The sequence below is a fragment of the Diorhabda sublineata genome, chromosome 1 (genome assembly GCF_026230105.1).
Source record: "Diorhabda sublineata isolate icDioSubl1.1 chromosome 1, icDioSubl1.1, whole genome shotgun sequence".
Taxonomy (NCBI): Eukaryota; Metazoa; Arthropoda; class Insecta; order Coleoptera; family Chrysomelidae; genus Diorhabda; species Diorhabda sublineata.
Genome location: NC_079474.1, coordinates 12,445,839 through 12,461,070, shown reverse-complemented (window position 1 = coordinate 12,461,070; position 15,232 = coordinate 12,445,839). Strand labels below are relative to the sequence as shown.

The 15,232-nt window shown below is 36.0% G+C and overlaps 1 protein-coding gene across 3 annotated transcripts in view; it reads right to left on the bottom strand.

The window, feature by feature from the left end:
• The window catches only part of LOC130448530 (optomotor-blind protein), a 134,785-nt gene that overhangs the window by 17,370 nt on the left and 102,183 nt on the right, over positions 1-15,232 (bottom strand). For all 3 annotated transcript variants that reach the window (XM_056785956.1, XM_056785941.1, XM_056785945.1), the window contains one exon: positions 3,158-3,304. In XM_056785956.1, coding sequence (XP_056641934.1) covers positions 3,158-3,304 — 147 coding nt within the window. The remainder of the gene's footprint in view (positions 1-3,157; positions 3,305-15,232) is intronic.

Sequence of the window (15,232 nt, the reverse complement as noted above, 5' to 3'; positions counted from 1 at the left end):
ACGTAGTAAAATATTATTTAGACAAAGAAAATTCATACCTTCACTTCAGCTTGACTTCATTCCACTATAGACCAAGTACACAGTACTAAATCATAGAAAAGAAAAAAGTTTTCTTGGACGTGGCTCAGGCATTTGACAAAGTTTGACATGATTCCCAAACCAGAAAAACCACCAAACGTAGTAAAATATTATTTAGACAAAGAAAATTCATACCTTCACTTCAGCTTGACTTCATTCCACTATAGACCAAGTACACAGTACTAAATCATAGAAAAGAAAAAAGTTTTCTTGGACGTGGCTCAGGCATTTGACAAAGTTTGACATGATTCCCAAACCAGAAAAACCACCAAACGTAGTAAAATATTATTTAAACAAAGAAAATTCATACCTTCACTTCAGCTTGACTTCATTCCACTATAGACCAAGTACACAGAACTAAATCATAGAAAAGAAAAAAGTTTTCTTGGACGTGGCTCAGGCATTTGACAAAGTTTGACATGATTCCCAAACCAGAAAAACCACCAAACGTAGTAAAATATTATTTAGACAAAGAAAATTCATACCTTCACTTCAGCTTGACTTCATTCCACTATAGACCAAGTACACAGTACTAAATCATAGAAAAGAAAAAAGTTTTCTTGGACGTGGCTCAGGCATTTGACAGAGTTTGTTATGAAAGGCTCAAATACAAACTGGAAAAACTTTTGCCTAACCAATATACAAAACTGTTAGAGTTCTATATAAGGATCGAACCTTCAGAATAAAGCAAGAAGATTGTTGATGAGACTCAAAGGAAGTCAACGCAGGTGTACCACAAGGTGGTATTCTTGGGCTGGTCTTCTTATACAGATATCAATTATAAACATGGCAGGAACAGATAACTAAGGGACTGTACAGTACTGATGTAGGTCATGGAAACTAATTCAAAAGACAACTAAAAAAAAATAAAAATGCTCTGGACAATACCTGGTGGCGTGAAAATGAACAATGATACGTGTAGAACTAGAACGAACTACTCAGATGCTGAAGAGGTGTTGAGAATTTTAAACACATTTATATATATATATGAATTGATACAAAATGACAGTTCAATAATGTATTGTAGAAGTCAAAATTAGTTTAGCTTCGTTGAGATTTTGAAAGAAAATTCTAAAATATTTGATGACCAGTACCAAAACAATCGTCCTGTCTATAATTCAGATACGGAAAATCGTCTCAATTCAAATTAATACGATCTTTACGGTATATGGGTATTTAAATAACTATATATCTGATGTCAGTTCGCGCAATTAGAAAACATAATTTATTCTTCGCAGTTGTATATCTTCGGAACCGATATTCGTTTCGAAAAATTTATGAGACACTTGTCTATATCATATTGATTAGCCGTTATTAAATTTAAGCGCTTGAGGATATTACAATTATTTTCAGTGTATATGAATGATGTAATTTAGTGTAATGTAAACTGGTTATTAATAAAAACTCTTTTTGCAACGGCCTTTTGAATAAATCAAGTTATACCACAAATAAATTGAGCTGTTTTTCAATCCAAATATTATGCAATTTTTATAATTGAATAATGTTATAGTCCACTCATTTATAGAGAAAAGTAAATCGAACAGCTTTTCAATCTAAACTCTGTACTATTTTTATAATTAAATAATGTTATAGTCCATTCATTTATGGAGAAAAGTAAATCGAACAGCTTTTCAATCTAAACTCTGTACTATTTTTATAATTAAATAATGTTATAGTCCATTCATTTATGGAGAAAAGTAAATCGAACAGCTTTTCAATCTAAACTCTGTACTATTTTTATAAGTAAATAATGTTATAGTCCTTTCATTTATAGAGAAAAGTAAATCGAACAGCTTTTCAATCTAAACCCTTCACTATTTTTATAATTAAATAATGTTATAGTCCATTCATTTATGGAGAAAAGTAAATCGAATAGCTTTTCAATCTAAACTCTGTACTATTTTTATGATTAAATAATGTTATAGTCCATTCATTTATGGAGAAAAGTAAATCGAACAGCTTTTCAATCTAAACTCTGTACTATTTTTATAAGTAAATAATGTTATAGTCTATTCAATTGACGTAAAAAGTAAATCGAGGAACTATACAAATTCTGAACAATTTTTATAATTAACTAATGTTATAGTTGATTCATTTATGGGGGAAAGTAGATCGAGCAGCTTCTCAAACTGAATTCTGTACTATTTTTATAATCAAATACTGTTATAGTCCATTTATTTGACGTGCAAAGTAAATCTAACAGCTATTCAATATGAATTCTGAACAATTTTCATAATCAAATAATATTATAGTCCATTCATTAAGTGTACAAAATAAATAAAGCAGATTTTCAATCCAAATTATATGCAATTTTCATAATTAACATAATACCATAGTCATTTAATTTAACGAAGTAAATCAAGTAGTCCATGTATCCAAATTCTATGTTATTTTTATAATTTAATAATGTTATAGTCCATTCATTTAACGCACAAATTAAAACGAACAGCTTTTGAATTCAAACCCTATGATATTTTCATCATTAAGTAATTTTATAGTCCATTCATCCTGAGATCGAAGTAAATTGAGAGCACAAAAAAATAAGATTGAAAGACAATCAATGGTTTGGAATACAGATTTTGGAAACTCACTTGTTGTGTTAACCTGAGCCTAAGAAAATCAATCTCCTTGATATTTCCTGCGCTTTTTTACTTATTATGTTATTATAACTGTCAGACCTTTCATTTTCACACCAGAATGTCCAGGAACCCACGTAAGTTTCTTTGACAGCGTTTGAAGCCGCTCTATTTAGTTTTATGCAACCTTAGAGGTGATAAGCAGGATCCTGAATTATCAAAAAAAGTTTTAATTATCAAAAATCATAATAAGACTTGTCCACGACTTATTTTTATGGCTAGAGCTGCAATGTTTTACCAGGTCCGTTTCTCAGCGATTTTTTCCTGTTTCATTACCTCTTCACAGTAAAAAATTTTAATCTAACTTTCATTTGGATAAAACGAATGGACTATAACATTTGCTAGTGAAAATATGATACAAAGAATCTTCTGTTTATTGGTTATTATAAAAACTACAATTTTGTTTATATTTTATATTAAGGAAGAAAAAAAAAAGGATTTACCTTCTCATTTTGGTAGGCCGTTACTGCAATGAATTCGGTTTCCTTGAAGACGTACGTTCGAAACGTTGAATAAGGAAGTTTTAGAATATCGTTAGCTCTAACTAAGTGGAATCTCGGTTGGTACTTGTGCATTGAATTTAATATCGTCTATAACAAAAAGAAATAAGAACTATTAACAAATTTTATAAGGAAAATTATTGATATACTGAATAGATGTAAATGAGATAAAAGTAGACCACCTCGTATATTACCTTGTGATAGTCGAAAGCGCCATATTAGGTGGTCTTCTAACCAACGTATAAAACCAATATTGAAAAACAAGCAAAAAAAAACCTTTTACATATTTTTCAAATAACGAATGCGTAGTACTTACATACTACGTACAAGAACTGGTTCTTTTACCAACTTACCAACGATAATGATTTGTTGCCAACATTATAAACATCTCTGTGTGGTCTGGAACCGCTAGCTTCGTCTGTAGATCGCACACAGTCATCAATATTTAAATATTTAGGGATACCATGTTCGGTTCTTTTAGATTTGGAAATTAAATTTTTGCTACCAATTTTTTGAGTAATAATAAAATAAAAATTGGTAGGAAACAGTTATTTGAAAAAAACAAAACAAACTTTGCAATAATTGGTTGAATAGAAACGAAGTTATCTTTGTTTTAAGTATTTAGAAATCCTGAAATCTCATCACAAAACGGCTTAAGATGAGTAAGCAGTAAATGCAAATATCAAATAACTTATTATTTTGACGCATATTTTCTTTGAGATGCTAAAATCATAAGAATAATGAAAGTTATAGACTTTTAACCGCGAGCGTAGTTTTTTTTGCTAACGAGTCTACGAAGATGGTTCCATAAGTACCTAGCCTGACTTAGAGATGACGGTAGTTGCTTGCTACATTATAATGTACACAATCTGTTTCTAGTTTGAGGACTCCACGTTGTTTAAAATTTGGTTGGCAGTCATCAATAATGAATTTTTTAAATTGGAAAAAGATGCTGAACTAGATTCAACTTTGGATGAGACTGTCCCTTCGTTATCAACAGTTAAATATTGGTTTCAGAAGAGGCCGATTGAACTGAGATGACCAGCAACGCAGTGGTCGACCAAATGAGGTGAAGACTCCAGAACTGGTGAAGAGTATCCCCTGGATGATCGTCGACTGGAAGTGCTGGACCTAGTAGACGAAGTAGGCGATTGGACAGAAATATTAAAGGAAATCCCCTGGATGATCGTCGACTGGAAGTGCTGGACCTAGCAGACAAAGTAGGCGATTGGACAGAAATATTAAAAGAAATCCCCTGGAAGTGCTGGACCTAGCAGACAAAGTAGGCGATTGGACAGAAATATTAAAGGAAATCCCCTGGATGATCGTCGACTGGAAGTGCTGGACCTAGCAGACAAAGTAGGCGATTGGACAGAAATATTAAAAGAAATCCCCTGGAAGTGCTGGACCTAGCAGACAAAGTAGGCGATTGGACAGAAATATTAAAGGAAATCCCCTAGATCATCGTCGACTGGAAGTGCTGGACCTAGCAGACGAAGTAGGCGTTAGGACAGAAATATTAAAAGAAATCCCCTGGAAGTGCTGGACCTAGCAGACAAAGTAGGCGTTAGGACAGAAATATTAAAAGAAATCCCCTGGCAGTGCTGGACCTAGCAGACAAAGTAGGCGATTGGACAGAAATATTAAAGGAAATCCCCTAGATGATCGTCGACTGGAAGTGCTGGACCTAGTAGACGAAGTAGGCGATTGGACAGAAATATTAAAGGAAATCCCCTGGATGATCGTCGACTGGAAGTGCTGGACCTAGCAGACGAAGTAGGCGTTAGGACAGAAATATTAAAAGAAATCCCCTGGAAGTGCTGGACCTAGCAGACAAAGTAGGCGTTAGGACAGAAATATTAAAAGAAATCCCCTGGAAGTGCTGGACCTAGCAGACAAAGTAGGCGATTGGACAGAAATATTAAAGGAAATCCCCTAGATGATCGTCGACTGGAAGTGCTGGACCTAGTAGACGAAGTAGGCGATTGGACAGAAATATTAAAGGAAATCCCCTGGATGATCGTCGACTGGAAGTGCTGGACCTAGCAGACGAAGTAGGCGATTGGACAGAAATATTAAAGGAAATCCCCTAGATGATCGTCGACTGGAAGTGCTGGACCTAGTAGACGAAGTAGGCGATTGGACAGAAATATTAAAGGAAATCCCCTGGATGATCGTCGACTGGAAGTGCTGGACCTAGCAGACAAAGTAGGCGATTGGACAGAAATATTAAAAGAAATCCCCTGGAAGTGCTGGACCTAGCAGACAAAGTAGGCGATTGGACAGAAATATTAAAGGAAATCCCCTGGATGATCGTCGACTGGAAGTGCTGGACCTAGCAGACAAAGTAGGCGATTGGACAGAAATATTAAAAGAAATCCCCTGGAAGTGCTGGACCTAGCAGACAAAGTAGGCGATTGGACAGAAATATTAAAGGAAATCCCCTGGATGATCGTCGACTGGAAGTGCTGGACCTAGCAGACGAAGTAGGCGTTAGGACAGAAATATTAAAAGAAATCCCCTGGAAGTGCTGGACCTAGCAGACAAAGTAGGCGATTGGACAGAAATATTAAAGGAAATCCCCTAGATGATCGTCGACTGGAAGTGCTGGACCTAGCAGACGAAGTAGGCGTTTGGACAGAAATATTAAAAGAAATCCCCTGGAATTGCTGGACCTAGCAGACAAAGTAGGCGATTGGACAGAAATATTAAAGGAAATCCCCTAGATGATCGTCGACTGGAAGTGCTGGACCTAGCAGACGAAGTAGGCGTTTGGACAGAAATATTAAAAGAAATCCCCTGGAATTGCTGGACCTAGCAGACAAAGTAGGCGATTGGACAGAAATATTAAAGGAAATCCCCTAGATCATCGTCGACTGGAAGTGCTGGACCTAGCAGACGAAGTAGGCGTTAGGACAGAAATATTAAAAGAAATCCCCTGGAAGTGCTGGACCTAGCAGACAAAGTAGGCGTTAGGACAGAAATATTAAAAGAAATCCCCTGGCAGTGCTGGACCTAGCAGACAAAGTAGGCGATTGGACAGAAATATTAAAGGAAATCCCCTAGATGATCGTCGACTGGAAGTGCTGGACCTAGTAGACGAAGTAGGCGATTGGACAGAAATATTAAAGGAAATCCCCTGGATGATCGTCGACTGGAAGTGCTGGACCTAGCAGACGAAGTAGGCGTTAGGACAGAAATATTAAAAGAAATCCCCTGGAAGTGCTGGACCTAGCAGACAAAGTAGGCGTTAGGACAGAAATATTAAAAGAAATCCCCTGGAAGTGCTGGACCTAGCAGACAAAGTAGGCGATTGGACAGAAATATTAAAGGAAATCCCCTAGATGATCGTCGACTGGAAGTGCTGGACCTAGTAGACGAAGTAGGCGATTGGACAGAAATATTAAAGGAAATCCCCTGGATGATCGTCGACTGGAAGTGCTGGACCTAGCAGACGAAGTAGGCGATTGGACAGAAATATTAAAGGAAATCCCCTAGATGATCGTCGACTGGAAGTGCTGGACCTAGTAGACGAAGTAGGCGATTGGACAGAAATATTAAAGGAAATCCCCTGGATGATCGTCGACTGGAAGTGCTGGACCTAGCAGACGAAGTAGGCGATTGGACAGAAATATTAAAGGAAATCCCCTAGATGATCGTCGACTGGAAGTGCTGGACCTAGTAGACGAAGTAGGCGATTGGACAGAAATATTAAAGGAAATCCCCTAGATGATCGTCGACTGGAAGTGCTGGACCTAGTAGACGAAGTAGGCGATTGGACAGAAATATTAAAGGAAATCCCCTGGATGATCGTCGACTGGAAGTGCTGGACCTAGCAGACGAAGTAGGCGATTGGACAGAAATATTAAAGGAAATCCCCTGAATGATCGTCGACTGGAAGTGCTGGACCTAGCAGACGAAGTAGGCGTTTGGACAGAAATATCAAAGGAAATCCCCTGAAAGTGATGGACCTAGCAGACGAAGTAGGCGTTTGGACAGAAATATTAAAAGAAATCCCCTGGAAGTGCTGGACCTAGCAGACAAAGTAGGCGATTGGACAGAAATATTAAAGGAAATCCCCTGGATGATCGTGGACTGGAAGTGCTGGACCTAGTAAACGAAGTAGGCGATTGGACAGAAATATTAAAGGAAATCCCCTGGAAGTGCTGGACTTAGCAGACAAAGTAGGCGATTGGACAGAAATATTAAAGAAAATCCCCTAGATGATCGTTGACTGGAAGTGCTGGACCTAGCAGACAAAGTAGGCGTTTGGACAGAAATGTTGAAGAAAATCCGCTGGAAGATCATCGTCAAGATGTTTCCATCGATTGTTTGACAGAAATAAAGCCGTTTCATAACCCCAAAACAAAATGACACAAAAATGGACTGAAAAGGGAATACCGGTTCCAAAGAAGGCATGAACGTTCCATATACAAGCAATGTCATTGACTATTTTGGAAAAGGGAAAACTATCAACGGCATGTATTATACAAACGTTTGAGCGATGAAAATCCAGCGAAAACGGTCGTATTTGGATAAGAAGAAAGTGTTGTTTGATCAAGATAATTAACCAGCTCACATATTTGTTATTAACAACAACGAACTATTAAGTTTTCCATCTTTTCACTTTTCTAATAGATCTCCAAGCTTTGCTACATCTCCTTTCTCCAATATATGACTCAACTTCCATAAATTTCTGTTCTCTTTCCCTTCATCTGATTCTTTATCTTGTTTGTCTTTTCTGTTACCTATTTCTATATTTAAGATATAAAATATTAACGCAAAAACAAAGTTTTTCACTAATATTGACACTATATTCAATTTATTCACATACATTAAAAATATATTACCTTAGATAATTATTGTAATGTAATTATTTTCTCGGTAGCACTTTATATACAAACACCCGCATACTGTACATTATAATTATGTAGATTTTATTGTATATTGTTTTATAAACGTTTTTGAAACGATACCTGAACGTAAAGACTCGTAATCGTAAAAGTCTTTTAATGCGAGATATAGATTTTCGTCACGTGGTAGCCGTTTCCAAAAAACCTGAGAGTCGAGTCGAAACTTGTCGCATTACCCTCGTATATAAAATTCTACTTGATTTACAATTCTCTTGGCAAGTGCACGTAATGCATCTAAACGTCATATCAGGTGTTCGAATAAATTTAAATAAAATCCAAAGTCGGTTTGTTTAATGTAAATTTCTGATATCGACAGGAAATGTTTAAATAGTATGTTAATGATAATTAACAACCATAATTTGCTTCTGTTTAGCAATTTTTTTAATCACACATTCGATAAAAGTTCAGATATACATAAAAAAGTAGATATATAAAATTATACGTTTATCTATTGTTGAACTTTTGTTTAACCTCTATATAAACAGTTTATCTACGTCTTGGATTGACGGATGTTTATCAGTGATGAATTAGTAATAAAAATGTTAGAATGTGACCGTCTCTTGATCAATTTCACTTGAGGCGGTATCCACCAAAGGTTTTTATAACAACGATCATTTTAATAGAACTTATCACTATGTTAATTGACACGTTCTTTGCATGTTACTAAATAATTTATTAATCTTTCGGTTATTTTCTTTGAAACTCGTTCGATATAACGCTTATTTGATAATCAAATTTGAATATTTCTTTACATTGTAGCTTGCATTTATTCTGAATACGATGGTTGCCATTTCAGTTATCAGATATGGCAACACTGATATAAATATGTCAAATCTGACATTGCCATCATAAAGTTTGACATATTTTTATTGGGGAACGTACTTAGAATGTGTTGTCATACGAGTGTTATTTGATTTGTTTACAGATACTTGAAGCATTCATCTTTATCAATGATGTTGATGAATTTCGAAAAGGTCGTCCAAACTCGCATGTTGTGTCAGAAAATATCGCTGCTCTGCGTAAATTGATATTGCAAGATCGTAAAGTGACATATTGAGGAAAGCTTGGACATTGATTACTCAACTTACAAAACAACAATCGATTGTATGGGTCTTTGAAGACGATTCAAATCCAATAAGTTGTTCACGATGTACGAAGCACTCGATATCTCGCCACCATTCCATTGGAGGAACGTAGAACGGTCAATTCTGATTAGTACATCAGCATCTGTTTGCCAGAAGTGCTTGGACAAATCAAGAAAACCAATCGCAAAAGACGAATCATTCTTCACTACGACAATTCGACACCTCACCATCCACCGTACCATCCTTAGTACCCAATGATTTTTTCTTACAATAAGGCTAAGTCCAATTATTTTTTTTTATGTGAAAACTTAAGTAACAGCCCTCGTAAGACATTTTGCAAAGTACTGATTACTATATAATATACAAGGTACAAAGAAAATCACTATATCAGTAAATATTCGTCGTATTATAAAAATGAATTTATAAAAAAAAATCTCCAAATCTTTATCGTGTTGGAACGTGATAAAAATAATTTTTTTCAGTGTATTTAATAACCAGTATGAGGTGCAAAATATTAATATAATTTCGTCTTCACATTAGCGCAAAATATGCATAATTTTCGCATTTGAATTCATAGTTTTGATATCCTGTTCTCTCACAAAAAGACCGACTTGTTTTTGAATCCGAAATTTCTGTTTTTTTTTTCACAATCATATTTTTTAAAATTATGTTCTTGTATATTAATTTTTTTCTACTGTTTCATTTATCATTTACCACGAGAATTTTAACTTGGGTCTCCGGATGATTGCCGAAGCTGTAAACGCCGATAAAGAAATTGTTAGAAAAATTTTACAAATGACAAAAGTCTGTGCGAAGTTGATGCCAAAAAATCTGACTCCTGAACAAAAGCTCTTGCGTCAACAGGTCTGCTCAGATTTCCTTGAAAGGCTTGAAAGGGACCCGATTTGAGTCAATGGAAGCGGTAAAGCAAAAAACGGCAGACCTCCAAAAAGCACTCACCAAAGAAGACTTCCAGCACTGCTTCGATCAATGAAAAAAACCTATGGAAAGCTGTGTGGCGATGGGAGGGGGGTATATTGAAGGGGAGCAAACCCTTTTTCGTAACCAGACTCATTATTTAATAGCCAGACCTCGTACATTTGAAATCAACACTATTTAGCACGCTAGATGTCGCTGTAGCTTATTTAGACGGAAAGAGCATTTGAATCAACATTTTAGAAGATTTATTTACGTGGTTCGATCAAAATGAGCCCGCGCATAACTGTAGATGAAACTGGAATTAACCATTGCACTATTAAATCGAAAAAATGAGATGGCGAAAGTCTATTTTGCTCCGAAGATGGTTTCACCCGCTGCAAAACGATTTTTTGAGATGGCAAGTAGATTGTATTAATCTGCCATCTTCACAATTTTGAAATAATAACGGCAGGGTGTTACGTAATATTTTTTGATGAAGTAAATAGAGAAATTGCTAATGAAACAACCATCTCAAAATAAAACTCACTCCAGATGTAGCCCCCTTTTGAGATTTTTTTAAAGTTTTTCTTGCGGGATAAAGCTTCTCATCATACGAGGAGAATAACGCCTATTTTGAAGAAAAATCGGGTCCCTTTCGAAGCATATTTTACCTTCGGAAACAAAAAAAGTCGCACGGTACCAAATCTGATGAGTACGGCGGGTGCTCTAGCACTGGAATGCACTTGTTGACCAAATACTTTTAGTCAGGAGTCTGATTTTTTGGCACCAACTTCGCACAGACTTTTGTCATGTGTAAAATTTTTCTAACCGTTTTTTTATCGGCGTTTACAGCCTCGGCAATCATCCGGATGGTGATTCGATGATCTGCACGCACAATTTGGTTGATTTTGGTCATTGTTTTCGGAGTTGAAACAGACCTGGGCGCTGGTCATCTTCAGTACTCTTTCGCCACTCACTAAAGCGCTTACACCACTCAAAAACACGCGCACGAGATAGAGAATTGTTTTAGGACGTGCATAGACAAGATATCTAGATACCCCGCCCGTCTAGGGCGCCCTCTAGAAGTGCAGTCTCGTTATTTAATAGCCCGACCTTGTATATACATGCTCTTCGACAATCTCGCTGAAACTCGAGAACGGCTGGACCGATTTGACTAATTTTGGTCTTGAATTATTTGTGGAAGTCCACAGAAGGTTAAAAAAGTGACAATTGACAACCAACTAATATGTCGATCGATATTTCAGACAAAGAGTGCATCCTTGTATCTTTGTTAGTGACGATTACCGCTACGTCATGATACAAGTTTGTCAAAGTTGGCACGACATTATTTGAGGGCAGTTTTAAATATTTTCCTGCATTCAAGTTGTTAACAATGAAATAATTTCCAATAATTCCCTTCCAAATATGATTATTTTTATGATATTGCGTATGTTTTCCAATCTAATGACTTTGACTTTACGATCTACTAATAATTTTATTGGTTATTTTATGCATTTGTGTTGAATGAACAATTTTTCGCATACACGTAATCAGATAACGAATAAATAAATAAAAATGATGATTACATTCAAAATCCAACTCCTGATGCCAACCACGTTGTCGCTAAAAGCCACAATAAAAAGAAGAAGAATTAAAAAAAAAGAAGAAATTGTCATAGGTAACGACGACGACTGTTTTACCGCCTCGGATTCGTTCGAATCTCGGTCGGTATCATCCGATATCTGCTAATTAAGCATAAAGACAAGATGTTGTGTTTCTTTTGCCGAAATAAACTCCATCGTATCGTTTCGAAGATATCGGATATTTTACTATAGACCTTTTTGATTCCACCGAACCGCAATTAGACCACTTTATCTTTGAAACTTTTAAAATGATAATAATGTTAATGTTTTCGAACGCTGACATTTATAGACCGAAAAGCTCGGCGAGTTAACAGGGACGGGTCGAGATTAATTAATTTAATTATACTTCGTTATATATAGAGCGTTTAAATATGATACGTCAAGAAAAACGTTTTAGCTAGAACCTGTATCAAACACGCCGTTTTCTTTAACCAAAGTTTCTATGCTATTTAAAGACCTTTCGTATATAACCTCCCCGCTTGTACTTTTACTAGAGGGCGCTAGCGTCGCCTACGATGCTACTTTGCGTTAAAGGAGGTGGTGAGAATACCGAAAGATCGATGTCTTTACTTCCGGTGTGGTAATTTAGTATTCAAAAGACATAGGCGGGTATTTGGGATAATCGATTATTTAATAATTAAATTAAAATAATTTTAATACTCGGTAGTTTACTTTACCAGACTGTAATTCATGTACAAGGTATTGGTTTTTGTCTTTTACTTTAGTATATGCCGAAACGCTATCAGAAATGGCAATTAACGACTGTGCTTTCTAATCTACGAGGGTTGCTACTTAAGTTTTCAGATAGACAATTGGATTGTTTTTCAAAATATTCTTCATTGATATCAATTCGCTTTTGCATGCGTTTATACGAATTGTCTGAGTATTTTTCCCATTTCGATTGAGGTACCTCCAAAATAAGTGATTTGAACGCATCAACTGCTTTTTCAAGTGTATTCATTGATTGACAGCCTAAACCAAGACTGAAATATTGAATCTTCTGTATCAAATGGCTACGTTGTGATACAGAATCCAATTGTCGCTAGTGAGTTCGGAAAAATCTTTAACTAGATTCGGATAAAACACACCTAAAGCTCCCAAAATACCCGGGTGGAAACCATCAAGGAAAGATCTATTGGTCTTTATTTCTCTTAAGGTGGCGATATTTGGAACGTGGCAGTACTTCCGGACGTTTAGTCCACGTCGAAAACCATGGAAATTCGTCGAACGCATACGCTTAACGTAAACAAAGTCCAAAAGGAGTTATTCGTGATGATAGATCTTGAAGTTTTAATCTCCAAATCAATATCAAATAATACCAAAACTGATGCTAGACCAAAACTGAAATATTTAATCTTGGGTTCCGGAAAATCCCTCACTAGATACAGATAAACCAAACCCAAAGCTCACAAAATATTAATACCCGGGTGGAAATCATCAAGGAAAGATCTATTGGTCTTTATTTCTCTTAAGGTGGCGATATTTGGAACGTGGCAGTACTTCCGGACGTTTAGTCCACGTCGAAAATCATGCAAATTCGTCGAACGCATACGCTTAACGTAAACAGAGTCCAAAAGGAGTTATTCAGAATGATAGATCTTGAAGTTTTAATCGTCAAATCAATATCAAATAATACCAAAACTGATGCTAGACCAAAACTGAAATATTTAATCTTGGGCTCGAAAAAATCCCTCACTAGTTACAGATAAAACACACCCAAAGCTCACAAAATATTAATACCCGGGTGGAAATCATCAAGGAAAGATCTATTGGTCTTTATTTCTCTTAAGGTGGCGATATTTGGAACGTGGCAGTACTTCCGGACGTTTAGTCCACGTCGAAAACCATGGAAATTCGTCGAACGCATACGCTTAACGTAAACAAAGTCCAAAAGGAGTTATTCATGATGATAGATCTTGAAGTTTTAATCTCCAAATCAATATCAAATAATACCAAAACTGATGCTAGACCAAAACTGAAATATTTAATCTTGGGTTCCGGAAAATCCCTCACTAGATACAGATAAACCAAACCCAAAGCTCACAAAATATTAATACCCGGGTGGAAATCATCAAGGAAAGATCTATTGGTCTTTATTTCTCTTAAGGTGGCGATATTTGGAACGTGGCAGTACTTCCGGACGTTTAGTCCACGTCGAAAATCATGCAAATTCGTCGAACGCATACGCTTAACGTAAACAGAGTCCAAAAGGAGTTATTCAGAATGATAGATCTTGAAGTTTTAATCGTCAAATCAATATCAAATAATACCAAAACTGATGCTAGACCAAAACTGAAATATTTAATCTTGGGCTCGAAAAAATCCCTCACTAGTTACAGATAAAACACACCCAAAGCTCACAAAATATTAATACCCGGGTGGAAATCATCAAGGAAAGATCTATTGGTCTTTATTTCTCTTAAGGTGGCGATATTTGGAACGTGGCAGTACTTCCGGACGTTTAGTCCACGTCGAAAACCATGGAAATTCGTCGAACGCATACGCTTAACGTAAACAAAGTCCAAAAGGAGTTATTCATGATGATAGATCTTGAAGTTTCAATCTCCAATTCAATATCAAATAATACCAAAACTGATGCTAGACCAAAACTGAAATATTTAATCTTGGGTTCGGGAAAATTCCTCACTAGATACAGATAAACCAAACCCAAAACTACCAAAATCTTAATACCCGGGTGGCAGTGCTTCCGGACCTATTTGCGGTATTTTCGGATCGATATAAAAGGAAGATCCAATCCAATGATTTGATTCCAATAATCACAATAACCAGTTTGAAGAAAGGTGTATTGGATCAATGTATTGGCCACCTACATTACTTGATATTACCCCTTTCGACTTTTTTGATGGTAAACTCAAAAATTGGATCTAAGTTAACCGAACAGACAAAACGAATTAGATATAAATTGACTTATTAACTCCAAAAATTAAGTCTGCACTTGGCCTTCACATAAATATTTTCTGAATTTAGTTAGTTTTACCAATTTCTTTGCGTATTAACGAATTCAAAATGGTTGTACGTCACTGGAAGGGGTGTTGAAGACGATATAAAGGGGGAAACCGGAACGTCGCTTTTTTAAAGTTTGGGGAATCAACCGTGTCAGCCTCAAGTATGCTGCGGATAGTATTTTACGTACGAATAAACGAGCAATTTTTTATACATTCTGTATTTATTATACACATTTTATCTATTAACGAGTTCATTCTAAAGAATCCTCCATTAAAAAATTATACTTAAAGTACGGTTTGGATTTCTTAGAAAATTTCACGAGTACCGTCCGGTATATATCATTAAATTTTTAAACACCCTGTAGATACATAAATACGCAATTAAACTGAGACTTTCTTTGGAAAAAAAAGTGATAATCTTTTGGTTTTATCTGTACGGTAGCGCTAGCAGATTCCACATCTCTTTTAATGTGAAAATGGGTGTCTTTTAGTG